Here is a 27,771-nt window from a genome sequence, read left to right on the forward strand (position 1 = left end):
TTTTGAGACTCTCTTATGGCCAACACGCTGGGGTGGGGAGAGGGAGGGGAGCCCCCAAGTCCCCTTGCACCTGGTCCCCCAGGAACCAAATTGTACACAAACACTTTGAGAGGTGGGATTGCCACTGAGCCCAGAGTGGCCCCCATTGCCCAGACCTGGGCAGGCACCTTGCAGAGAGGGGCTTGGACCCCATCTTTTATATCTCAAGCCCCCAGGTCTCATGGTCCCCTACGCACACCTGAAGCTGATCTCTGACCTAGGGCCTTGGGGGATCTGAGACCTTCCGGGGAGCAACCCAGAGCCTCTCCCCTCTTCCTTGCCCGCTGGAGTTGCTTCCCCAGTCTTCTGTCCCTAAGCCACCCATCTCCCCCCAAGACACCCCAACATGCCTCTCCATTGTTCCAGAGTGGGCAGGCGGGCCGCAGCTGGACCCCTGGACCGTGGCACCCTGACGCAGGCCATGCACGCTGCCTTGGCGGGGGCCTGGGGCGGGCAGGCACCATGGCCGACCTGGGGGGTGGTGCATGCTGGCTGAAGGAGCCGCCAGGCGGCTGGGCCGGGCCACCCCTCTCGACCCCTGTCCCGGAATCTCCCTTGGCACCCAAGGACAGATGCTCTGTTCCCCATAGCTCATCCACACGAAGTTCAGGGGATGACTCTGACAGTCAACCCCTCATGGTCCCATCATTCCATTCTCCCATCGCACCTTGGCCCCTCTGTGTCTGAGAATCCTTCCTCCTCTTCTGTGCACCTCCCTTCCTCCTGGGTCATGGAACCGCCTCCCCACATGCCCATTCCTCCTCCTCCCTCTGTGCACCCCTCCTTCCCAGGCGAGGCCGTGAGGTGCCCCCACCAGCCCCTCCCTGCGCCTGTCCCGTTCCTAGTTTTCCTTTTGTCCATCTCTTGATCTCTGCTTGGCTGTGTGTCGGTGTGTGTGGGAGCATGTGCAAGAGAGAGGGAGAGTGCCTTTTCCTCCTTGGTCTCTGTGCAGGGCCACCATGGGTTCATGAGCGCCTCTGTGCCAATTTGAAACAAGCATCCTTCCCACAGAACACTCTGTGGGGAAAATATTGGGACCCACCCATGTGGGGACAGCACGATACGTTTCCGCTGTCAGCTGGGAAGGTGTCATTTAAACACAAATCCCTGATTTCTGAGATGGGGAGCCCTTTGTGCAGTGCACAACCTGCACAACTGTGCACAGTGGCCCAGTCTGTGTTTCTCTGTCTGCCGCCTCCCTCACCACCCTGCCCCAACCCATCCTTTGTATTCTGCTCTGAGTTTGCCATCCCCATCCCCATCTCCAGCTCTCTGCTTCCCCGTGTCTGCTCTGGTGGACGTCAATCTTCAGCTCCATGCCACCTCATCCTGGGCTGGTGCACGCCAGCCCAGCACCTTCTCCCATGCCACCAAGCATGGGGGACAGAGCCCCTGCCTGGGATACAGGGAATTTTTTCTTCCCTGGGCCATGGGAACACCCTCTCACCCCTTCCCCATGCCATCGCACAAAAAGCCAAGACCCGGACATGCCCCTGAGATACACTTTCCACGGAGCTATGAATGAGTCTCGAGATTCCGTCTGCATGCAGCCCCTGTCCGCTGTTCTGTGTCACGGCCTCACTGCATGTCTGAGAGGGGCCCGCCCCGTCGGTAGTCGGGGAGCCGCCTGCCTGCCGCTTCTCGGAGGAATGATGTGGTCTGTGCCCATCTGCTCTGGTCTGGGCTGAGCCAGGGGGTGGGGGTGGGGAGCCGGCGGCCCTCCCAGCGGCTGTGGCCATGGACCCCTCTGCCTGGCTGCTGCATGTCTGCTGCGATCTGGCTTGCGCTCTTCTTCTTTGGGGTCAGAATGGAACGGAGCTGTCCAGAAGAACTCTGGGGCAGGGCAGGGATCCGGGCCAACCCTGGAAATGCCACTTCTAGGGTCCAGTAGGCGGGTGAGGAACGGGCAGCATAGGCCAGTCCCCAGTGCGCCCCCTATGGGTCACCAGGGGCAGTCAGGAAATGCAACACTGGGACCGGTAACCTGAGGGGTGGGGGGCACCCTAGCCGCTGCCTTCAGAGTTCTTCCTGGGGCTCCCCGGGTAGGGTGGGTCTGGCTTACGGGATGGCGGAGGGGTCCCTGGGAATGATTGCCCTTGCCTTTGGTTTTCTGCAGAGGCTCCTGCGGATGGATCTGCCCGTCGCTGATGACAACACCGTTCACTTCAACTCTACCCTCATGGCTCTGATCCGCACGGCCCTGGACATCAAAATCGCCAAGGGTAAGGGCACAAATGGGAACTGAGAGGCAGGGTGGATGGAGCCAGGGCCTCAAAGGACTCAGCAAATTCATCTGCTTCAGCAAATATCCGTGTGCGGGACACCGCTCTAAGCCTGGAGAACGCAATTGACGCTTCCAGCAGTGGGGGAGACCTCCGTAAAGAAGCTGTGAGGGAGTCACGTGGATACCTGGGGAGAAAGCCCTGTAGGCAGAGGGACCAGCAGGTGCAGATCCCTTCCGCAACCCCACCCTGAGCTGTGCTGGGCTGACTTGCACTTTCCGCATGGGGGCGCCACGCTGTCTTGTGAGCAGAGGCAGGCTCAGCTCCCTCTGGCCACAGTAGACAGGCCTGAGCTACGAGAAGGTGAAAGGGTCAGTCACTCAGTCGAGTCCAGCTCTTTGCCACCCCATGGACTTTAGCCCACCAGGCTTCTCTGTCCGTGGGATTCTCCAGGCAAGAAAACTGGATTCGGTAGCATACCCTTCTCCAGACGATCTTCCCCACCCAGGGATCCAACCTCGGCCGCCTGCATCGCAGGCAGATTCTTTACTGTCTGAGCCACCACGATAGACCGTGGGCTAGGAGGAGCCCTGACATAAATCAGGGGAACACAGGATAGGGGCTTGGAAGGAGGGCATATGAAGTATTCACATTCTGGATATTTCCTGGGAGTCAAGACAACCAGATTGCTGATGGATGGATGTGGAGTGTAAGGGAAGAGTGCATAAAGGCCAACCCCAAGGGGTGGGGCCCCAGCCCCAGTTGCCTGAGAGAGAAGAGATGGGAGGAGCAGGTTTGGCGCCAAGGGAGGGCAAAAGATTGGAGTCGACAGTGACTCGTGGACATGGGGGCTATAAGGGGCCCTCCAACTTACACTTCTGGCATCCCCCCTGCCACAAGGTTCTGAAGGAAGTAAGATGGTGAGTCCTCCTGGCTGGGCTGGAGATGTAGAGTCAGGAGGCATCAAATGCTGACAGGTATTAAGCCAGGAGACTGGAGGAGCTCTCCAAGGGGATGAGTGAACTGAAAGACCCCCAAAGACTGAGCCTAATGGGCCACCCCAGCATTAAAGGTGGCCGAGAAGGAGTGAAAAGGAGAGGCCAAGGAGGTGGGTGGAGAGCAGGACAACTCTGGCTCCTAAAAGGCATCTCCAGTGTTTAAGCACTTCCCAGGACCAAGACTGGCCAAGAGTGAGGATCAAGAGCCACCGATGGATTTTGTGCCTGGTCACTGCCAATCACTTTGACCAGGGCAGCTCTGAAGACTGAGGACCATGAGCAATCAATGGATCTTGTGCCAGGTCACCACCGATCACTTTGACCAGGGCAGCTCTGAAGCAGACTGCCCAGAGTGGGTTTCAGAGGCCTAACAGCAGACTGGCTGTGACTTGGCAGCTCATGAGACAGCAGGGCAGGGACAGAGGCACATGGGTCACCAAAGAGAAGGAAGTTGGGAGAGTAGCTGGTGGAGGACTGGGTCCATTGTCCAGCAGAGTGGTGGAAATCTCAGTGGGGCTGAAGAGAGAGGTCAGGGCTCCACCCAGCTGAAGCCCCTGAGAGGTCACCAGGAAGGAAGGCCGCACTGCAGACACATGTTCTTCCCAGGGCCCTGAGGAGAAGAGGGGGAGGAGGCACCAAGGCCAGAAGTTGCTCGGAAGGAAGACATTCAGGGAGGGAGACCAGCAGCCTCCAGTGAGATAGTGCCTGGTGGAGGTGGGGCGAGGGAGGGGGCCACGTTGCGGACAGACACGGTTAGAGCCAGGAAACGCAGATCAAAGGAAAGAGAGTGGGAGGTGCCCCCACATCAAGTGAAAGAATCAGGAGTGAGGCTGAGACTCAGGGAACAGCATAAGTGGAGAAGGTGAAGGTCAGGGGTCAGGCCCTGGTCTGACACACCATGTTAATTTCTTTCTCATGCAGCAAGTGAGAAGAAGGCGGTTCAGACTTCCCAGGCATCTCAGCACACACATCTAGTCTGGAACCGGGGCCTGTCTGTGTGTGCCGCTGCCTGCCCCAGACTGTGTGCTTATCAGCATGGTTGAAACTGAATTTGCCTGCAATGCAGGAGACCTGGGTTTGATCCCTGGGTCAGGAAGATTCCCTGGAGAAGGGAATCGCAAATTACTCCAGTATACCTGCCTGGAGAATTCCATGGACAGAGGACCCGGGCCGGCTACAGTCCATGGGATCGCAGTCAGACACAAGCAAGCAACTAACTGGTCCAGTGAGACAGAAACTGGTCCAGGTCCCAACCCAGGGAGGTGAGGAAGCAGAAGCATGGGCAGCTGCTTTCTTATAATTGTGTGGAAAAATGGACTCACCTTGCCCACCTACCTGCCCTGTCCTCAATTGTAAACTTTGGCAGAAGACCTCACCTGCTCTGAGCCTCAGCCCATGTAATACATGAGCTAGCAATGCCATGTAACAAATGACCACAAATTTAACAGCTTAAAACACATCTATTTATTAGCATATAGGTAGGTAGGTCGAAATCCAGATAGACTCAACTGATCTCTCCATCCACAGTCTCACAAGCCCAAAATCAGGGTGGCCAGGCTGGGCTCATCTTTGGAAGCTCTGGGGGAAAATTTACTCCAAGGCTTATTCAAGTGTTAGCAAAATTAAGTTGCCTGTGGCTGCAGGACAGAGGTCCCATTTCATTTCTGGCTTCTAGCCAGAGTTTATGCTTAGCTCCTGGGGAATGCATCTAATTCTTTATGCGCTCCAAGTCTGCCTGACTTCTCTGCTGCCAAGAAAATGCTCTGCTTTTATTTTTTTTGTGTGTGTGTAATAAAGTTTTATTAAAGTATAAAGGAGATAGAGAAAGCTTCTGACATAGGCCTCAGAAGGGGGCAAAAGAGTACCCCTTTGCTAGTGTTAGCAATGGAGTTAAATACTCTCCAATGAATCCAAAGAATGTCTGGAGGTTGCAAAGACCTCACCAGACCCACTCCCATAATTTACATTTTAAGATAACAGAGTTGGCCAGAAGGTTTAATCCAAAGATTGTCCTCAGGCAGGATACATCCTTGTAAAGACCAGACCTACTCCCAAAATTGATGTTTTAAGATAACAGAATTAGCCAGAGGGTTTAATCCAAAGACTGTCCTCAGGCAGGATACATTATTGTTATATAATCCTAAGGAATGTAGAGGAAAAAAAAGTAAGAAAGTTTGTCCTTTCTTCCTCCTTGAATATCCCAGACCTCTCTCCCCTTGGGGACCCCTAGACTTCTTATCTAGGAAATGACTCTCTCATTCCCCCCTTTTCTTTTAGGAGAATTCTGTTGCCTAGGGAACTGCTTCAAGCTGACAAGGGGTGTTGTCCCTAAATTGGTGAGGCAACATATTCTCCTAATCCTCATAGTGAGGATGTCTGATCCAGGGGCTCCAAGTAATAGTTGGAGGAGGCTGTGGCACTCATAGGAGCTCAGACAACTATTTGTAAATTAAAAGCTTTTAGGCGGTTAGAAAACCCCATTATACAGTTATAGATGTAAGGCAAAATAGTCATTAAACCAAGTTAAAATCAAAATGAAAAGTCACATTATGTCCATAGTTACATCAGTCCATCTTAAGGTTGTTAGATGTCATCAGTTTAAGAAGAGGCATCACATGTGATTGTTGAAGGTATTTGCAGACTTGGAGAAAGTCCTTTCCTTGAAGTGGAGATGTCCACCATGGGACGCCTTTCACGGATGAAGAAGGGAGTGGTCCACAGACCCAGCAGTTAGACTGATTGTGGAATACAGCATAGGGGTGAGCCCAGGACAGGAAGGCATTGTCTTGAGGATCAAATGGCAGACTCAGGATTTCTGGAGTCAGCAGAAGTAGGCTCACATAGATTAATCCAAAGATTGTCCTCAGGCAGGATACATCCTTGTAAAGACCAGACCTACTCCCATAATTTACATTTTAAGATAACAGAATTAGCCAGAGGGTTTAATCCAAAGACTGTCCTCAGGCAGGATACATTATTGTTATATAATCCTAAGGAATGTAGAGGAAAAAAAGTTTCAAAGTTTGTCCTTTCTTCCTCCTTGAATATCCCAGACCTCTCTCTCCTTGGGGACCCCTAGACTTCTTATCAAGCTGCCTAGGAAGTGACTCTCTCATTCCCCCCTTTTCTTTTAGGAGAATTATGTTGCCTAGGGAAAAGGGGCGTCGTTCTCATTCCGTAACTGCTTCCGAATGCTCTGCTTTTAGAGGGCTCACCTGATTAGGTCAGATCCACCTAGATCAGCTCTGAAGCTTATAGTCAACTGACTTGGGACTTTAATTACATTTGCAAAGTCCTTTTATAGCAGTCCCTAGACTATCATTTGATTGAATAAGCAGAATCTTGCTGGGAGAGAAGGGTAAGCTTTAGAATTCTGCCTGCTACCATTCCCACACCTGTAAAATGGGTCTAACAGTGCACCCACTCTTGGTACATGCATGCATGCAAAGTCACTTCAGTTGTGTCCGACTCTGCAACCCTACGGACTGTAACCCGCCAGGCTCCTCTGTCCATGGGATTCTCCAAGCAAGAATACTTGAGTGGGTTGCTGTTCCCTCCTCCAGGGGATCTTCCTTACCCAGGGATCAAACCTGCATCTGTTATGTCTCCTGCATGAGCAAGCAAGTTCTTTACCACTAGCACCATCTGGGAAGCCCCTACATAATACCTTTGTATCCCAGTTGCTGTTTTCCTCTGAACAACCTGTGTTCAGGGGTCCCAGGATAGCCCAAAACGAAGGTTCAAAATAAGAAAAAGGCAGGATTCAGTGATTTGATAGAACTCAGAACTGAGAAGAATTGTTTTACTCATAGTTGTGGTTTATTACAGCAAAAGGATACAGATTAAAATCTGCAAAGGCAAAAGGCACCTGGAGAGGGTCTGGACGAGACCAAGAGGGAGCTTCCACTCCCTCCCAATGGAGTCACACGCACCGTGCTTACATCTCCCAGCAATGATGTGTGCCAACATGTATGAAGTATTGTCAACCACCCAAGCCCACCTGAACTTTGAGTCTAGCATATTTATTGAGAATTAGTCATGTAAGCCTGGCTGACCTCAGTTGCTCAGCCTCTAGCCCCTCTAGAGGTCACGCTGCTACCACGTGGCTCAAGACCCCCACCATAAATCACATTGCTAGGATAAATTACCTGTGGATGGCAACTGCAGCCACGAAGTTAAAAAGATGCTTGCTCCTTGGAAGAAAAGCTATGATAAACATAGACAGTGTATTAAAAAGCAGAGATGTCACTTTGCCAACAAAGGTCTATCTAGTCAAAGCTATGGTTTTTCCAGTAGTCACATATGGATGTGAGAGCTGGACCATAGAGAAGGCTGAGTGCCAAAGAACTGATGTTTCGAATTGTGGAGCTGGAGAAGACTCTTGAGAGTCCCTTGGACTGCTAGGAGAGCAAACCAGTCAATCCTAAAGGAAATCAACCCTAAATATTCATTGGAAGGACTGATGCTGAAGCTCCAATACTTTGGCCACCTGATGAGAAGAGCCAACTCATTGGAAAAGACTCTGATGCTTGGAAATATTGAGGGCAGGAGAAGAAGGGGGTGACAAAGGATGAGATAGTTAGATGGCATGACCAACTCAATGGACATGAATTTAAGCCAACTCTGGGAGACAGGGAAAGACAGGAAAGCCTAGCGTGCTGCAGTTCATGGGGTCGCAAAGAGTTGGACACGGCCTAGCAACTGAACAACATTTCTGCAAAGTTTTGAAAGGGTGGGATTGCTGACCACATTAGAGTGTGTGCAGGGTCTCAAGTGCTGGCGGTGGTGGTTTAGACGCTAAGTCATGTCTGACTCTTGCGACCCCATGGACTGTAGCCCGCCAGGCTCCTCTGTCCATGGGATTCTCCAGGCAGGAATACTGGAGCGGGTTGCCATTTCCTTCTCCAGGAGATCTTCCAAACCCAGGTCTCCTGCATTGCAGGCAGATTCTTTACCAACTTAGCTGCAAGGGGAGCCCTCTCCTATTCTTGATGAATTTCTCCAGCCCCTTTAATCTTGCCTCAGGTGGTTTCCTGGCTGCTGCTCCCTTCATTAGCAACTGTTGGGATCCACCTTCTGGAATTCAGGAAAGGTCATGGAGGCTGGAGTCTTGCCTAGAAGACAAGGGGGAGGGAAAAGGCCTTCATGCCTGGGAGTCCCACAGGGCCCTGCTCACCATTAATCTGACCTGCCTGTGTTACTACCAGCTCACTGGAGGAGAGCTCCATTGAGCACATGCTGTGTGTCCAGCCCTGTCCTCAGCAAGTGGGATGTGCCAGGGGAGGACAGATGAACCTCCAGCCCTCATGGGGCTGTGGGGAGACAGGCAACAAACAAATAGGCCACTATAAACAAGTAGAATATGTAACGTGTTCAAAGGCCAGAAATGTTACGGAAAGGAAAGGAAGGGCAGGGTGGGGGGCTGGGGATCCTGGTCAGGGGTTCTCAACCAGGCATGATCCTGCCTCCAGAGATCATGACAATGTCCGAAGACAGTTTTGGTTTTGATTTTTTTTAGCCTGAAAAATGACGTTTTGTTCACTCTTTACAACTTTTCATATTAAGGAGCATATGGCAGAAGTGGAAGCTTTTGATGAACTAATAGAAATTGTTGTCAGTTCTAACAGACCAAATTAACACAGAGATGGCAGCAGGAGCTCCCATCTTATTTTACCACCTCCTTCGCCCATTGCCTTCAATACCATACAGAGAGGAAACTTTCTTCCTATCTGGGTGCCAGCAGTCCACCCCAGGGAAGGCTGAGGACAGTTTTGGTTGTTGAAACTCGAAGTGGGCTGGCCCTCATGGTACCTGGCATGCCAGGGAGGCTTTTTTTTTTTTTTTATGTTTTATTTTATTTATTTATTTATTGGCCATGTGACATATGGGATCTTAGTTCCCCAGCCAGGGATTGAACCCAAGCCCCCTGCTTTGGGAGCATGGAGTCTTGACCACTGGACCATCAGAGGCGTCCCAAAAGAAGCTGTTGAATGTTGTCACATGTATGAGACAGACCCTGCAACAGAGAAGGCTCACCAGAGGTGTGCAGAGTAATATAGGGGAGGGGAAGACGCTGGGACACAACTGGTTTCTGGGGGACTGACTCCCAAATACAGGGGTACCTTCTGTCTTTGAAAGTGAAAGTGTCAATCGCTTAGTCATGTCCGACTCTTTGAAACCCCATGGACTGTAGCCTGTGAGGCTCCCCAGTCCATAGAATTCTCCAGACAAGAATACTGGAGTGGGTTGCCATTTCCTTCTCCAGGGGATCTTCCCGACCCAGGGATGGAACCCAAGTCTCCTGCATTGCAGGAGGATTCTTTACCGTCTGAGCCACCAGGGAAGCCCTGGGAACCCCAGTATTAACAACTCTACCTGGAGGAGGAGTAAACCTGGGATTCAGGCTTGAGTGGATCCCATGACCCCAAGAGAGAGCCACCTGGAAATCCCCTAAGGATTTTCCCTTCATAGTAGGTCCCCTACATATGAATGAGTTCTGTTCCAAGAGCATTCATAAGTCCAGTATGTTCCTAAGTCCAAAAGACTAGCCTAGGTACCAACTGAACATAATCGCCTACACAGTACTGCACTGTAATAGGTTTATAATACTTTTCACACAAATAATATATAAAAACAAACAGGAAAGAAAACATTTTCAATCTTACAGCATAGTACCTTGAAAAGTACAGAGTATAGCATAACAGCTGGAACGCAGGGGCTGGAGTTGAGTGAACAGGCAAGAAGAGTTACTGACCGGAGGAGGGAGATGAGGTGGGAGATGGTAGAGCTGAAGGATCGTCAGCAGTAGGACACGGAGGGACGCTGCGATTTAACTCATGCCTGGCCTGACATGGATGGAACGCACGTTCACATCTTTGAAAGTTCTCAACTTAAAGATTCTTAGGCAGGGTATCTACTGCATTTAAATGTGAACAACAATGCCGAATGAGAGATTTCTCTGTAAAGCAAAAGGAGTCTAAGGTGGTGATTCTCAGCCGGAGGCGTTGTGTCTGCCGGGGGACACCCGGCAATGTCTGGGGACAGGCTTGGTTGTCAGGACTAGGGTCAGGGAGTGCTACTGGTAACTATGGGTAGAGACCAAGGATGCATGAAATCCTGCAATGCACAGAACTGCCCCACAAGCAAGAATGACCCAGCCTCAAGTGTCTGACAGCGCTGACAGCATGAGAAACCTTGACCCTACCTAAACCATTCGCCAAGAACAGGTATCCTAGCCAGCTCAGGCTTCCATAACAAAATACCGGAGACAGTACATAAACAACAGAAACTTACTTTCTCACAGTTCTAGAGACTGGACGTCCAAGATCAAGGTGTCGGCAGGTTAGGATTCTCCTGAGAGGCCTCTCGGCTTGCAAACGGCCGCGTTCTTGCTGTGTCCTCAATGGCCTTTTCCTCTGTGCATATGCACCCCTGCTGTCTGTCTCTCTTAGGGACCACCCTTATAACCTCACATAACTTTAGTCACTTCCTTGAAGGGCCCATCTCCAAATGCCATTACATTGGGCATTCGAGCTTCAGTGTGAATTCTGGGAGGACGCAATTCAGTCCATAACAATAAGTGGCTTCCTTTTCTCCACCCAAGACAGGAAATATGTAAGCTGTTGGGCAAAAGTGACTTTTCACAGGAATGTCACATTCTCTTCTTTCCCTTCCCATGTCTCTGTAAAGGAGCCAAAGAGGCCCCAGGCACCTCACTTAGCTACAGTGGATGGGAGATGTAGCTATTCATTCCAACTGCTTTCCTAGAGGAAAGAAAAACTGTCACAGGTTGGTGTCAAGGGTGTTGAAAGGCTAGCTACAAAACAGATGATTATTTGAAGGGTCTCCCCCAACCTGAGTCCAGTCCCACCCATCAGCCCCACCCCCACACAGCTTGGCCCCAGTGATCTCTGCACCTTTAGACCCTGCAGACACCAGAAGTGAAGTGGTGAGCTACACAGTGGAGAAATAAAGCCGGAAAAAGGCATAGAAGAGGGGGGCTGTTTTAGGTTGGGCGGCAGCTAGAAGAACTCTTTGATAAAGGATTTGGGCAGGGACCTGAAGCGGATGAGGGAGGGAACCACACCGATACCTGTAGAGAGGACCATCCCGGCAGAGGAAACAGCCTATGCGAAGACCTTGAGGCAGGACAATGCTTGGCGTCGTTGCGGAGTATTGAGGAGGTTGGTGTGGCTGGAACAGAGTGAGCAAAGGGGGAAGTAGAAGAGGTGAGGGCAGATGGTGCAGGGTCTTGTGGACTTAGGGAGACCACCCTGGGTGAGGGGAGAGCCTTGAAGGGCTCTGAGCGCGGGAGACACGTGACTGATGCAGGTGTTCATGGGCGCCCTCTGGTGGCTCTGGGAGGGCTACGCGAGGTGGACCTTGGGCCGAGGCGACTGCCCGCAGGTGTTCACGAGCGCCCTCTGGTGGGTGTGGGAGGACTTGTGCAGAGGCCGCTACACGGGCCGTTCAGCTCCCTGCTGCCTCCAAATCCTCACTGTGGAACAGGATCTGTGCTTGACTTGACAAAAGACCCTTCTGAAAGAATTTTTCTCAACCTGTCTCTGGAGTCACACAAGGGAAGATGAGTGAAGGCATGGAGTGCCTGGCAGATGTCTGTGCTTTGACCCACATCTGCTGAGGAGAAACTGCACAGGAGTCCTAGACAGTCCAAAGACAGTCCTAGGCTGGATCCGGAAAAGGCAGTGGGAGAAGGAGGGGCCATGAAGGCAGGCGGGCGACCAGGGGTGGACAGGGAGTGGAGGCAGAGGGGGTTCTTGGGGCTGCCTGGGTGGGGCAGCTACTCAGCCAGCAGGCCCCCATGGGTGGTTGTTAAAACGCTGCAATACTCAGCTGGCTGATAGCCGGCCCCTGCCCTTCCCCCAGATCTCCTGGACCTCCTCCCATAATCCAGCAACCACAGGGTGAGTATCTGGCCCAGCAGAAAGCCCTCAGACCCGTTCTCTAGCATCAATGTCCCTAACTGCTGGTAAGCGTTAGGACAGCACCCCTGTGCCTCGTGTTGGGGGCTGTGAAACAAGAGTTGAAACAGGGTCCAGGCTGATGTATCAGTCAGGATGAAGGAGAATATGCCGCCACAACAAACAGGTCTTGAACCAACAAAGATTCACTTCCCACTTGCATTATGTGGGCACTTCTTCCAGGCTCAGCAGGATCTGCTGTTCATTAGTCACTTAGGGACCAGGCCCGAATAGGCAACCACTGTCCCCAGTGTTACCAGTTGCTGTGACAGAGGGAATGAGAACTCAGGAGGGTTCTGCACTGGCCATTAAATGCCCAAAGTGGCACCTCACTCTGCTCACACCTCATTGGCAAGAACTCATCTCATGGCCCCAGCCCATCCCAGGGAGGGCAGGAAGGGCTACACTCCCGTGCACTCAGGCAGGGGGGGACAAAGAATCATGATGGCTGGGGTAAGGGGCCAGGGGTCAGCTAGTTCCAAGGTCAGCATTCATAGGAGGGGGATTTGGTTGAGGGACAAACCTCCTCTATCGGGACTATTCCCTGGGGCTTACCCCAGGCTCCCTACAGCAGACGTAGTTCTAATGCTGCACATCAACTACTTTGATCTTCAGACAACTCATTGAGGCAGGTACTATTGCCATCTTCCCCATTTCAAAGATGGGCAGACTGAAGCACAGCATCGTAGACTAACACCCATGTCACACAGCTGGTAAGTAGGAACCAGGTCAGTCCCTCTGGATGCTGGACTGTCTCCCACACAGTCTTTCAAAGGCCCCAGCCCTGCTGGGGACCAGGACCCCAGAGCCTGGGTCAGCAGGAACCTATGGCTTTGCAGCTTCCCCAGAGGCCAGCTGATGCCTCTCTGTTCCCACACGCAGGCGGAGCTGACAAACAGCAAATGGATGCCGAGTTGCGGAAGGAGATGATGGCCATCTGGCCCAATCTGTCCCAGAAGACGCTGGACCTGCTGGTCACCCCCCACAAGTGTAAGAGCCAGGCCCAGCCTGGGACAGAGAGGGGGGAGGAAAGAGGAGGCCTCGGGACAGCGGGGCTGGTGCATACAGGGGCCCTCACCCATGGTGAGCTCATCCTGTGCCCCCAGCCACGGACCTGACGGTGGGGAAGATCTACGCGGCCATGATGATCATGGAGTATTACCGGCAGAGCAAGGCCAAGAAGCTGCAGGCCATGCGCGAGGAGCAGGTATGGCTCCAGCCCTGACCGCCGCCGCTTCCGACGTCCATCACTCTGGGGCCACCCAGGCTGGGATACAGTGTGTCCCTTGTCACTGTGAGGACCAATCAGAACAGTGGGATGACGTCAGGCTTCTGGACAGGTCACTGAAGAAGGAGGGCAATGCCAAGGAGACATAACCTGGAGTAACTCATCTGCTCCACCAATACTTACTGTGTGGGGACTTCCCTGGTGGCCCAGTGGCTAGGGTTCCATGCTCCCAATGCAAGGGGCCCAGGTTCTATCCCTGCTCAGGAAACTGGATCCCACGTACTGCAACTAAGACCCAGTGCAGCCAAATAAGCCAATAAGCAGAACGAATAAACTTTTTTTTTTTTTTTAATTATTGGACACCTATGGTGTGCCAGGCACCTTTCTCAGCTCTGGGTATGCGTCTGTGAGCAAAACAGACCAGAATCCCTGCAGAGCAGAGTTTCCAGTTGGCAGAAGGCTAGCAATGATAGATGATGAAATTATATAGCACTGCAGAAAAAAGTGTCATGAGAAAAAACGGGGGGGTGGGCAAGGGAATGTGATTTGAAAGGGGTAATTTGGGAGGCATTGCTGAGGAAGTGACATCAGAGGAAAGACTTGAAGGAAGAGCAGAGAGAGCCAAGCAGATACCTAGGGGCAGAGTGTTTGAGGCAGAGGGAACGGCCAATGCAAAGGCCCTGAGGCAGGACCATGAGTTTGAGTTTGAGAAATAGCAGGGAAGTCAATATGGCAGAACAGATTGTGCAAGAGGGGCAGGGGAAGGAGACGAGAGTGGGGAGGTGACAGGACAGACTTTTCAGGATTTGTGGGCCTTTGACTTTTGCTCAGCGTGAAGTGGGAGCCACAAGGGTGCCTCAGGAGAGGTGGGAAGCCATCTCTTGCAGGTGTTCACTGGTGCTATGGAGGGTAAGGGCTGGAGCTGGGAACCTGGGAGGAGGCAGTGGTCCTGGCCAAAACATGAAAGCCAGGATGGGGGTCATGGAGCGGTGAGAAGTGACCTGGTTATGGATGGACTTGGAAGAGTCTAGAGGACTCACTGATGGATCAGACTTGAATGTGTGTGTGTGTCTTAAGGTGGGGGTGGGTTTCAAGAATGGCTTCTAGGATTTCACCCCAGGGGTGGGCTAAGCATACCCTCCGTAGCCTCCCCACTGCAGTCTTGAAACCAAAGCCTCAGCCTGGGACACCCTCTTCCCTCTGTCCCCGCTCCCCCCACCCCCTGGCCACCTTATGTACACATGCTGCTCTCTGCCTCCCCAGAACCGGACACCTCTCATGTTCCAGCGCATGGAGCCCCCATCTCCAACACAGGAGGGGGGGCCTGGCCAGAACGCCCTCCCCTCCACCCAGCTGGACCCAGGAGGAGGCTTGTGAGTGTCCCTCTTGGCCAGAAGGCAGGGGAATGGGGGTGCTGGGTGCCAGGTGCAAAAGCCAGCAGAGCACCCACCGTCACCCTGGTCCCTGTGCCCCACACAGGGTGGCTCACGAAAGTGGCATGAAAGAGAGCCCGTCCTGGGTGACCCAGCGGGCCCAGGAGATGTTCCAGAAGACGGGCACGTGGAGCCCGGAGCGGGGCCCCCCCACCGATGTGCCCAATAGCCAGCCCAACTCTCAGGTACCTCCATGGCCCCACCGCCCCCTTGGCTCCCCGGCCAACCCTCCACCCCGGGGTCCCCCGGCCAGGCGGCCCCGGGGCTCACCCGGCCTCGCCATCTGCCCCGCAGTCTGTGGAGATGCGAGAGATGGGCAGAGACGGCTACTCCGACAGTGAGCACTACCTCCCCATGGAAGGCCAGGCCCGGGCCGCCTCCATGCCCCGCCTGCCCGCCGAGAACCAGGTGAGAGCTTTCACCCACCACCCTGGGGACTGGACTTGGCCGCTGGAGTCCCGGCTTCCCTGTGCAGCCCAGGGACCCAGGGCTGGGTGGGACTCCTGCACTCCCGGCTGCAGCAGGCAGGGTCCACACCTCTGGAACCCCCAGAGGCCCCGAGCCTCTTAGTTTCTCCCTGATGGAGGACTGGGAGAGGACGAGGTTCCTCTGGGGTAGGGCACCGTGGCCACCGCCACGTGGTTTGTCTCTGCTCCGTTTGGGGATGCTGAGGCTGGCGGATGTGGAGGGAGGATGGGAGGGGATGTGTCAGGCCCCGGTGAGAGCTGCAATGAAGAATATACATGCACGCACGCACGCATGCGCACACAGGCGCATGCACACAGGGATGGGTGTTCTCATACATCGTACATGCTCTGGGGAACTTGGCAGGTCCCGGGACCTGGTAGCATGTCTGGGGTGGGGCCTGGGGGTCGTCCCTCTGTCTGGTCTCTGTGAGAGCCGCTGGGGAGAAGCAGGTGTGTGTGCCTGACGCGTGTCTGTGTGTGGCTGCTTTACCCAGCTGCAGGGCTTGGTTTTTGGCGGGGAGCGGGATCCCACTGCCCCCGGCCCACCAGGACAGAGGGGCCAGAAGCATGGCTGGGCTGCCCACCCAACCTGAGAGGCAGGGCGGCATGTCTGACTGTGGCAGGCTGCCCGTGTGCTGTGCCGTGGCATTTGCACGGGGAGCGGCGGGGCTGTGCTGTGCCTGGCCGGGGCCAGGGTCGCCCAGGGGCGTGGCCTCGGGCTGCTGGGAACTCGGGTGGGAGGCACCCAGCCTGCATGTGACTGTCCAGTCCCATCCCGAGGGGCCCCCCCAGAGCCCCACCAGGACTGAGCTTCTGGGCCCCAGGAGGAGGGGGGCACAAGCCAGCTGACGGCCACCCCACCCCCGCCCCCGAAGCTTTGAGTGTCAGCGGAGCCAGGGCTGGGGCACATTGCATGAGGCAGAGTCCAGGGCCAGGCGCCTGCGGCCACGTCGCCCCATCTGTCGTCTCGTGCCTTTGCCACCTGTGTGCTCCGTCCCCAGGGGAGGAAGACCAGCCGGGCCTGGGGTCGCCCTCGCACCGGGCCGCTAACCTCTCTCTGCCTCCCCCTTCCCTTCCCACCTCAGGTTCTTCTCTCTCCCCGCCCCTGGCATTCTCCTCCATCTCCCACACACCTCCCCCTCTCCCTCTCGGCTTTTATATTTATTTCCTTCTTTCTGTTTTTTCTGTGTGCACCATCCCGTGGGGCTGTGACAGAGGAGAAGGGGCCGGCCACGTGGGAATAACCTCAGTGTATGTACCGCGCCCGCCCGCCGCCCAGCTGGGCTCCGGCCCCCTCTTCCCGCCCACCCCCCCTCGTGGGAGTCCTGTCATCTCTCCCGGTCCTCGGACCCCACCCTTTCTTTGCAGACCGCACCCCCTGCCCCCCACCCCGTGGAGCCCCATCCTCATGTGTTGTGTTCTCTGTGTGGCCCACGTGTGCCCTGGAGGGGTGACCCCGCCCTGCCTCCCCACCCCCCGGCCTCCCACCCTCTCTTCAGAGCCCCCCAAGCCTGGTGGGCGGGCGTCCATCGTTCCAAGAAGCCTGACCTGCAGCCCTGCCTGGCTCACTCCTTCTTGGGGGCTCTTTCCCGTGACACCACCCATGAACCTCAGGTCCCACAGCCCCGTGTCCCTTAAAAGTCCAGTCCCAGGTAGTGCCACTGGGCCAGGCCCAGGGCAAGTCTGCTCTGTCTTCCTTCTCTCCTCCCCCAGCCGCAGGGAACCCAGTTCCACCCAAGGGTGCAGCAAACACACAGGCCCCCAGGCTGCAGGCCAAGGACGAGGAGAGCAGGTCCCCCCGGGGGGTCTCAAATGCCAGGCCAGCCCCTCAAAGGCTTCCCATAGAAGCTGGACTCAGGTGGGCAGGAAAGTCCGGTCCCAGTTGGCCAAGGAGGACTGTGTGCTGGGTGCCTGGCCCTGGGCTGATAGGCCTGACAGCAAGGAGGGGCTGAGGCTCCTCACCCGCTTTGGAGAGCAGGCCCGGCTGCCCAGGGCCCAGGGCTCCCAGGTTTGTACTCCGGATGGAGAAGCTCTGCCCTTCAGCCGGCCTGCCTGTCCCAGCAGGAGGTGGAGAGGACGGGGCCTCCTGGCGGAAGCCAGGAGGAGCTGGGGAGGGGAGAGAGGAGTCCTGGAGGCTCCCCCGACCAGACCCCACCCCCGGACGGTCACAGACCCATCACTGATGGCGGATGGGGCAGACCAGGACTGCGGCATCCCAGCCACTGACCCCGGCCCACCGGCCTGTTCCCCTCCACCCCAGACCATCTCAGACACCAGCCCCATGAAGCGCTCGGCCTCCGTGCTGGGCCCCAAGGCCCGGCGCCTGGACGACTACTCCCTGGAGAGGGTGCCGCCCGAGGAGAACCAGCGGCACCACCAGAGGCGCAGAGACCGCGGCCACCGCACCTCCGAGCGCTCCTTGGGCCGATACACGGATGTGGACACAGGTGGGCCGCCCCGCAGGGCCCAGGGACGGGAGGCTATGTAAGGGGGCAGAGCAGGGGAGCTAGGGGGAGAAGGCGGAGCAGGGGGAAGACTGAATAAGAAAAGACAGAAAGGCCTGGACAGGACCACGGGGGACCGAGATGTGCCAGCTGCTGCTGACAACCTGCTGGCGAGCTCCCCCCACACACACCCACCAGGCCATCCTGGGCCCAAGGGAAGGTGCCCACTGGGCCCACAGTCCCGCTTGGAAGCCGCCCGCGTGCACGTCCCATGCCACCCTCTCCTCACAGCCTCTGTCTTCTCTGACCCCATGCGGCCCCAGGCTTGGGGACAGACCTGAGCATGACCACCCAGTCTGGGGACCTGCCATCAAAGGAAAGAGACCAGGAGCGGGGCCGGCCCAAGGACCGGAAGCATCGGCAACACCACCACCACCATCACCACCATCACCCCCCGCCCCCCGAAAAGGAGCGCTACGCCCAGGAGCGGCCTGACCACGGCCGGACCCGGGCCCGAGACCAGCGCTGGTCCCGCTCACCCAGTGAGGGCCGAGAGCACATGGCCCACAGGCAGGTGGGTGTGGCAGAGGCACTGTGGCCAGACCGGGAGAGGATGGGGGGGCCACAGCCCCACAGCCCCTCTGGGCGGGGTTCCCGACTCCCGCTGTGATCTCTGACCTGCCCACCACGGGGCTCCCGAAGCCAGGGGGTTGGGCCCGGGCAGGGGTGGGCACTGCCCCCTGCCCCTCTGGCTCCCCACTCTGCACCCCAGTCCCCCTGCCCACCTGCCACCCCGCTCCCCGCCGCCCGCAGCTGCTTCCTCTTTGGTTGTGGATCACGTTTGAGTTTCGGGCCAGCAGTGGTCTTTACGACTCCCGCCCACCCTGGCTACCTTCTGCCTTTTGCTTTCCTTTAACCCGGCTTCCGTTTTTTGTTTCAATTATGATTTCTGTCCTCTGGACGCCTGTGAGTAACTTTTGAAACTTCTGCTATTTTTAAACCCCGAAACTTACAAAACTCCATTTCTCATTTCTCTTTTCACTTTGTTGTGTTGGTTTTCGACTTCCCCCCACCCTCCTTGTCTCTCTCACTCCTCCTCCTCCTTCCCCCCTCCTCCCCGTCCTCCCACCTGTGGCTGTTGCTTTTTTCCTTTTTTTCCATTTGAACGTCCTGTGTGTCCCTCCCACCCTCCTCCTCCCCGGTCCTCCGGATTTTCCTTCGCTCCCCACCCTCCCGTCCTCTGTGTCTCCTCCCGTCTCCTTCTGGTTGATTTTGTTGTATCTTTTTTTTTGATTTCCTTTGTTTCAATTTTCGTGTAGGGCAGTAGTTCCGTAAGTGGAAGCCCAGCCCCCTCAACATCTGGTACCAGCACTCCGCGGCGGGGACGCCGCCAGCTCCCCCAGACCCCCTCCACTCCCCGGCCGCACGTGTCCTATTCCCCGGTGATCCGTAAGGCCGGCGGCTCGGGTCCCCAGCAGCAGCAGCAGCAGCCCGCGGCGCGGCCGGGCCGAACGGCCCCCAGCGGCCCGCGGAGGTACCCGGGCCCCGTGGCCGAGCCCCTGGCCGGGGAGCGGCCGCCCACGGGAAGCCACGGCAGCAGCCGCTCGCCCGCGATGGAGCGGCGGGTCCCGGGCCCGGCCCGGAGCGAGTCCCCCCGGGCGCCGTGTCGCCACGGCGGGGCGCGATGGCCGGCGTCCGGCGCGCACGCGGCCGAGGGCCCCCCGGGCCCCCGGCACCACCATGGTTACTACCGGGGCTCCGACTACGACGAGCCCGACGGCCCGGGCGGCGGCGGCGGGGAGGAGGAGGAGCCCCGGGCCGCCGCCTACGACGCGCCGCCCCCCGCGCGCCACGCGTGCTCGCCCAGGACTCCCCGGGCCGCGGGCCCGGCGTGCGCCTCGCCTTCCAGGCACGGCCGGCGACTCCCGAACGGCTACTACCCGGCCCACGGACTGGCCAGGCCCCGCGGGCCGGGCTCCCGGAAAGGCCTGCACGAAGCCTACAGCGAGACCGACGACGATGACTGGTGCTAAGCCCGGGCGAGGTGGCGCCCGCCCGGCCCCCCCACGCACCCCACGCGCACGCCCCCCTCGGGGAGGAGCCGCACCGGCCGCGGGGCCACCTCGCTGCCACCTGCCCAGCACACGGGGGCGGGGAGGCCCGGGAGGGCCCAGGAGAGGACCAGCCGGACGACCCCGGACTCTGGAGGGAGTCCCCAGGGCCGGGACACACCAGGGTGTCCCGGAAAGACCCTCCCGGGCAGCAACGGCGCCCCCCACCCAGCCCCGATCCCCCACGACGACGGCGGGGGGCCCTCGGGGGCAGACAAACCACACAGCCAAGGGATTCGAATTAACTCAGCCATTTTTGGAGAACCTTGGGGAAAATGGAAATTTCAAAAAAAAAAAAAAAACATTTTTAAAAGAAAAACGGGGAGAAAAAAAATTGCTTCTATTGATGAGTTTTATCATCTCAATTGAAATCTTTCCTTTCCCTGGTGAACGCGTGCTGGTGGCCCGTGTGTGTGGCTAGAAGCCGGAAGCCAAGAGGAAACCCAGCGTCCCACACAGACCTCCACCAGACACACTCATACCCCACACACGTTCTCAGACACACACAGGAGTGCTTGCTGGTTATACCAAACCCTACTATTACTGCCTGCAGAAATCAATTTAAAAAAAAATAAACAATTTTAAAAAGGACAAAAAAATTAATGATTGAGAAAAGAAGCATTTTTTTCTGACATTTGGTCCTGCTTGAAATAACAAAAGAAAAAAGAAAAAAAAACACCACCACCGATTTCCTTTGCTTCTTTTTTCCTTTTTCCTACCTTGTTTGAAAACTGTGGGCTTGGGACTGTGAATTATTGCATGACATTCAAAAAGAAAAAAAAAAATAAAAAAAAGTTGAATCAAAGGGCTTCTGTATTGGAGTGGTCTTTATAGCTTCTGCAAAGTACTCCCCAGGTCTCTTTGTAGGGACCTTGGTAGGAGGCACTTGGAAAGTGGTTAAGGATGAGAAAGCCGTAGCTCTTCAACCAGGACTCTTTGCAGTAAAGTTAAAGCCAGAGACACTGGCTGGGTCTTTACCTGGTTGTCCTGGATGGGGGACAGCAGGGCAGTAGAGCCCCACCACCATCACCCCATGCCTCCACCCTCAGACCACCCCCACCCCACCTCCCCACGGCTCCACAGTCTACTGGATAGTATTCCTGCATGATCTGGCCAGTGAGACCCCAAGGAAAATGTGTGAGGCCTCAAATATTAGCAAAATTCCTATTGGAAACACCCTGCAGGAGGTACCTGGAGGTCTAGCTCAGGACCCCCAAGTCCAGTGGGAGGTGAGCCCCACCCGAGGCCTCTGGCACTCCCACCCCACTCACCGCACCGGCACCCAAGAAGTTGCTTCTAAAGGGCTCCACCCCAAGCTGTATCCCATTTCATAGACTTGCCTGAGATGCCCCTGAATTCCCGCAGCCATTGGAGAGTCCTAGAACTTAGAGGTCAAGGTTCAGAGCAGCCTGTAGGTAGCATAAGAGGGTCATGGCGAGTTCAAGGTGAGGGCAGCATATCAGAGGCGGGGGTGGGGTTCTTAAGAAGGGACTGGTAGCCTGTCCTCCCTCCACCCTCAGCCCCATCCAGTAGGTCTGTCCTGCAGCCCACAGCGCACCTGCTGGCAGCCTCCCACTCCAGGCTTCTAGAAATTGGCCGCCTGGTGAAGGTGGTAGAGGACCTTCCATCCCCAGGATCTTACCTCCCTGCCTGTTCTGTGAATGCTTCTGTGAATATGGTCGACAGCCAAAAAAACATTGTTAATAAGATCAGGAGGTCAGAGAGCTGTGTTGATTTAGGTGAGCAAAAGGCCAGTTATATCTGTTGTTCAGGGGCTTCCCAGGTAGTTGAGTAGTAAAGAATCCACCTGGCAAGGTAGGAGATGCAGGTTCAATCCCTGGGTCAGAAATATCCCCTGGAGGAGGAAATGGCAACCCACACCAGTATTCTTGCCTAGAAAATCCCATAGACAGAGGAGTCTGGTGGGCTATAGTCCAAGGGGTCGCAAAAGAGTCGGAAACGACGTAGTGACTGAGCACACACACATCTCTTGTTCAGGTTGACATGAAAGGCCTTTGGTCTGAAGATGCAACTCCTGGTTCTCCCAAGAAGGGGCTTCAGAGAATCACGTAGAATGTGCAGAGAAGGAGAGGTAGATGGTCTTCAAGGAATAATGGGGTACCAGATGAAGGGGAATCAGAGGCCAATAAGGGGGACACTAACCAAAGACATCTACCACACCCCAACTTTGGAGTCAGTCATTTGACCCTGAGGGGCTTAGTTCAGCTCCAGCCTCACTGACTGTGTGACCTAAGGAAAATGACTTAACCTGTCTGTCCCTCTATTTTCCCATCTGTAAAAGGGAAACAGTAATAGAGCTGTTCATGAAGGTTAAATGCATTATTCTACACCAGTCCAGCAAACTTTCTCTTAAAGGATCTAAGAGTAAATATTTTCAGCTTTGTAGCCCAGATGGTCTCTCTCTCAACTCTTCAGCTCTGTCATTGCACCAGGAAAGCAGCCTTATGTAAAGATGTGGTGTGCCTATGTTCCAATAAAACTTTATTTATAAAAACAGGCAGAGGGCTGGACTGGACCACTCTTCTACATCCACAGTTTTCAAACATTTTGGTCTCAGTACCCCTTTCCATTCTTTAAAAAATATACTTGAGGGAACTAATAAAAATAATTGGGAAAAATAAATAAATAAATATACATATACACATACATCTGTTTATATGGGTTATAGCTACTGATATTTACCATTTGTAAATTAAAACAAAAAATAAAACTGCTAATTTTAAAAACTTTTTTTGTTAGTCTTTAAATCACAATCCATCTACTCATGGTAACAAATAACACTTTTAATGAAAAATAACCACCTTTTCCAAAACAAAAATATTCCATAAAAAGAGAGAGACATTGTTTTCCAATTTTGCAGCTCTTCCATGTCCAGTGAACAGAAGACAGCTGGATTCTCACAGCTGATTCTGCATCCCACTGTTGCAACAGCAGATCTCCCCTGGAAACTCCACCATACACGTGTGAGAGAATAAAAGTGACAGAGGCAAAGGGCATCTTAACGTTAGTATTAAAAATAGTTCAAAGAAAACATATTTTTAAACAGTTCAGGGACTTCCCCGGTGGTCCAGCAGTTAAGAGGCTCTACTTCCAACTCAGGGGGGTTGGCTTCTAGCCCTGGTCAAGGAACTAAGATCCCACAGGCTAAAAATAATATTTTAAAGTAGTGTCAGATATTTATTTTAAAAAATAAAACAGTTCAGTCTGATGGACCCCCCCCCCCCGGAAGGGTCTCAGCGGCCCCGAAGTTTCTGAACCCCTTTGAGAACTGCTGTTCTCAGAACAAAGGGTACCTGGCCCCTGGTAAGTGATTTTTCACTAAGGCCATTATTACCATAGCATCAAAACTGAGAGTTCCAAAAGGACTTGCTCCAGACCCCAAGCCTTCAGGTTACCTCGGGTAGAGGAGGCTAAAGGACTACTAATGGCAGGGTGGGCTGAGCTCCCTCTGTAATAATAGCACCTAAGAAGAGAACAGGGGAATAAGAAACTAAAGGGGCTTTTTATTGTTATTATTATTAAGTGTAGTTGATACCACTCTAATGGCAGAAAGCAAAGAGGAAGTGAAGACCTCTTGATGAGGGTGAAGGAGGAGAGTGAAAGAGCTGGCTTAAAACTCAATATTAAAAATACTAAGATCATGGCATCCCGTCTCATTACTTCATGGCAAATAGAGAGGGAAAAAGTGGAAGTAATGACAGATTTCCTCTTCTTGGACTCTAAAATCACTGCGGATGGTGACTGTAGCCACGAAATCAGAAGATGTTTGCTTCTTGACAGGAAAGCTATGACAAACCTCGACAGTGCGCTGAAATGCAGAGACATTACTCTGCCAACAAAGGTCTATATAGTCAAGGCTATGGCCTTCCCACTGGTCATGTATGGTTGTGAGAGCTGGACCATAAAAAAGGCAGAGCGCCAAAGAACTGATGCCTTCAAACTATGATCCTGGAGAAGACTCTTGAGAGTCCCTCAGACGGCAAGGAGATCAAACCAGTCAAACTTAAAGGAAATCAACCCTGAATACTCATTGGAAGGACTGATGCTTAAGTTGAAACCCCAGTATTTTGGTCATCTGATGACAACAGTTGATTCATTGGAAAAGTCCCTGATGCTGGGAAAGATTGAAGGCAGGAAGAGAAGAGGGCATCAGAGGATGAGGATGAGATGGCTGGATGGCATCACCAACGCAATGGACATGAACTTGGGCGAACTTCAGGAGACGGTGAGGGGCAGAGAGTCCTGGCATGCTGCCGTCCATGGGGTCGCAAAGAGTCAGACATGAGTGGACGATTGAACAACAACAACATATGCTGTGTTAATTTCCAATGTTGTGTTAATTTCAAGTGTACCGCAAAGTGAATCAGGCATATACATACACTCAGGAGAGCTGCTTTTTGTTTTTTGTTTTTTTGGCCATGCCATACAGCATGCAGGGTCCTAGTTCCCTGACCAGAAATTGAATCAACCTAGAGATTGCCACTCCAGTGTTCTTGCCTGGAGAATCCCAGCGATGGGGGAGCCTGGTGGGCTGCCGTCTACGGGGTCGCACAGAGTCGGACACGACTGAAGCGACTTAGCAGCAGCAGCAGCAGAGATTGTCATCCTGAGTGAAGTAAGTCAAAGACAAATACATGATATTGCTTACATGCGGAGTCTTAAAAAAAAAGAAAAATGGTGCAAATGAATCTATTTACAAAACATAAATTGAGTCACAGATGTACAAAACAAATTTATTCGATTTCCTCAGTAGTTCAGTGGTTAAGATTCTGCACTTCCACTGCAGGGGGCATGGATTCAATCCCTGGTCAGGGAACTAAGATCCTGCATGCCACCCAGCATGGCCAGAAAACAAAGAAAAGAAAACAAACTTTGGGTTTACAAAGGGAAAGGGGGAAAGAGGGAGAGGGGTAAATTTTGAGATTGGGTTGACATATACAGTACTATCTAGTTTACAATAGATAACTAATAAAAATCTATAGCGTAGCACAGGAAACTCTGTAACGACCTATATGGGAATAGCAGTTAGAGAAGAGTGGGTATATGTATAACTGATTCACTTTGCTGTATACAGCAGAAATGAACACAACATTGTAAATACTCCAAAAAATTAATTTTAAAAAGTAGAGGCTGGATCTCCCAGGTGACTCATTGGTAAAGAATCTACTTGCCAAAGCTGGAGTCACTGTTTAAGTCCCTGGTCCGGGAAGATCCCACATGCCATGGAGCAACTAAGCCCGTGAGCCGCAACTACAGAGCCTGTGCTCTAGAGCCCAGAAGTCTCAACTGCTGAAGCTAGCACACTCTAGAGCCCGAAGCCATCGCAAAGAGAAGCCCACACACTACAACTAGAGAGACAGTGGCCACCACTCGCTGCAACTAGAGAAAAACCTGCCAACCTAGCACAGCCAAAAATGAATAATTTTTTTAAAAAACGTATGTCTAAGGAAAAAAAAAAACAGAGGGGGTTTCTGCTGGCTGGAGTAGAGTCTGCAGAAGGGATGCACACAGAACGAGCATCATTCCACCCTGCTGTCCATCTGCCATGTCAGTCCCATCTGCTAAACATGACATCCACTTTTCATTGGACCTCTGGTCTCTGCCCAGAATGGTGGCCTGTGCCCTTCTGCAATTCCCCATTAAGCCCTCTGACCTAGGACCCTGCCAGTTGCTCAGAGATGGGCCTTCCTCCCCTCCTCCCCCACAGTTCCACCCAGACCCAGCCACTCCCCACCACTTTCACCCACCGGGCTCCAGCTCTTAAACAGGAGAAAAACTTCACCATCCAGGCAGTATCTTCCAAGACTCCATTTGCTCAATAGAAAATCTGGAGATATATACAGCTAGCCGTGGACCTGTGATGTTTACCTCTGAAGAGGGTGGGGAAGGCCCTCACTGGATGGGGGTGTAGACTTTGGTGTTGCACTGAAATAACTTCACAAGTACACACACTCACTTTTGTAATCAGGAAACAGTTTTTTAAGGCATCCAGATGCCTTATTATGCAAAAAGGGCTTTCTCTGATCTCCAGATCGCCCAGGCCTATCAAGGACCACATGATAATAACCAATCCCGTGGACAACCAAGTAAGACTCAGTGCCTCCCCAAAACCAAGGCCTGGGTGTTGTTCAGCATGGTTCAGTGTCCAGCCTTCTTAAGCCCTGGGTGTTGCTCCCGTGCCCAGAGGGCGGTGGTTGAGCTGAAAGGTTGCAGAGACTGTACCGGCCCAGGCGCGCCAGACAGGCAGCGCCACCTAGAGGCCAGATGGTGAATGGCCGAGCGCGTGATTGCTGTGTAACTAACCGGTCTTACAGTCAAAGCCACGGTGTTTCCAGTAGCTAGGTACGGATGTGAGAGTTGGACCATAAAGAAGGCTGAGCGCGGAAGAATTGATGCTTTCGAACTGTGGTGCTGGAGAAGACTCTTGAGAGTCCCTTGGACAGCAAGGAGATCAAGCCAGTCAATCCTAAAGGAAATCAACCCTGAATATTCATTGGAAGGGCTGATGCTGAAGCTGAAGCTCCAATACTTTGGCCACCTGATGTCAAGAACTGACTCTTTGGAAAAGACCCTGATGCTGGGAAAGATGGAGGGCAAGAGAAGGGGGCAACAGAGGATGGGATGGTTAGATAGCATCACCTACTCAATGAACATGTGTGTGTGTGTTAGTCACTTAGTCATGTCCAACTCTTTGTGACCCCACGGATTATAGCTCACCAGGCTCCTCTGACCATGGAATGTTCCAGGCAAGAATACTAGAGTGGATTGCCATTTCGTTCTCCAGGGGATCTTCCCGACCCAGGGATTGAACACAGGTCTCCTGCATTGCAGGCAGACTCTTCACCAACTGAGCAACCAGGGAAGACCACGAACATGGGTTTGAGCAAACTCTGGGAGATAGTGAGGGACAGGGAAGCCTGGCATGCTGCAGTCCCTGGATTCACAAAGAGTCAGACAAAACTTGGGGACTGAGCAACAGCCACAGGGATCGTGTGGGTGGAGCCAGAAGAGGGCGTGAGACCACCCCTACCGCCTGCTCCAAGGTCAGAAGCAGGACAGCCGGACGTCAGGCAAGTAAATCCCCGGATGCTCTGTGGAAAGAACTTTCTAACAGCTCCTCAGAACAGAGCAGATGGTTCAGGGAGGCCCACCATCCAAGCCTGCGGAGGCTGGTTGAAGCTGGAGGCCCTGGGAGCCTCTAAGTTTCTGCCTCCACCTTTCTGAAGAAGGGCACACGGGAGAGGGAGGCCAGCAGAGAGGCTCTGGGGAGCATCGTGAGAGGAGGGGCTGGATAAGAGGAGATGCGGGAGGCATTTTCAGATCAAAAATTAAGAGTCAGAAAGTTTTGATACTTTGTCAGAGCTCACATGGGAGGGGGAAAGGGTAGACCTTAAATCCAATGCAGCTGGGTTCCCTCCAGTCAGCCTTGTTGCTCTCTGAAGGTAAGGACATGCTGCTCCTGGCACACACCCACCCCCCATCTCCTCCGTGCTATGCCCCCTTTTCTGGTTCTTCTCTTATCTCATCTTAAACTGGCTTCCCCAGTGGCTCAGTGGTAAAGGATCCACCTGCAATGCCGGAGACACAGGAAATGTTGGTTCAATCGCTGGGTCAGGAAGATCTCCTGGAGAAGGAAATGGCAACCCACTCCAGTATTCGCGCCTGAAAAATCCCATGGACAGAGGAGCCTGGAGGCCTAGAGGCCATGAAATTGCAAAGAGTCAGACAGGACTGAAGCAACTGAACATGCACACACACATCCTAAACCACTCCTAGATGACACCTCCTCACCCACCAGGACTGCTGGGGGTGCAAACTACAAATTAA

At 53.8% G+C, this 27,771-nt stretch overlaps 1 protein-coding gene across 1 annotated transcript in view; it reads left to right on the forward strand.

The window, feature by feature from the left end:
- Window positions 1–20,681, forward strand: part of CACNA1A (calcium voltage-gated channel subunit alpha1 A) — a 249,988-nt gene extending 229,307 nt beyond the window's left edge. Inside the window, exons 38-47 of the mRNA XM_061150133.1 lie at window positions 2,156–2,261; window positions 13,123–13,230; window positions 13,347–13,447; window positions 14,732–14,841; window positions 14,948–15,086; window positions 15,196–15,309; window positions 16,584–16,619; window positions 17,629–17,815; window positions 18,136–18,386; window positions 19,132–20,681. Coding sequence (XP_061006116.1) covers window positions 2,156–2,261; window positions 13,123–13,230; window positions 13,347–13,447; window positions 14,732–14,841; window positions 14,948–15,086; window positions 15,196–15,309; window positions 16,584–16,619; window positions 17,629–17,815; window positions 18,136–18,386; window positions 19,132–19,845 — 1,866 coding nt within the window. The 3' untranslated portion in view covers window positions 19,846–20,681. The remainder of the gene's footprint in view (window positions 1–2,155; window positions 2,262–13,122; window positions 13,231–13,346; window positions 13,448–14,731; window positions 14,842–14,947; window positions 15,087–15,195; window positions 15,310–16,583; window positions 16,620–17,628; window positions 17,816–18,135; window positions 18,387–19,131) is intronic.
- Window positions 20,682–27,771: the final 7,090 nt, after the last annotated feature.

Source organism: Dama dama, chromosome 9 (assembly GCF_033118175.1).
Source record: "Dama dama isolate Ldn47 chromosome 9, ASM3311817v1, whole genome shotgun sequence".
Taxonomy (NCBI): Eukaryota; Metazoa; Chordata; class Mammalia; order Artiodactyla; family Cervidae; genus Dama; species Dama dama.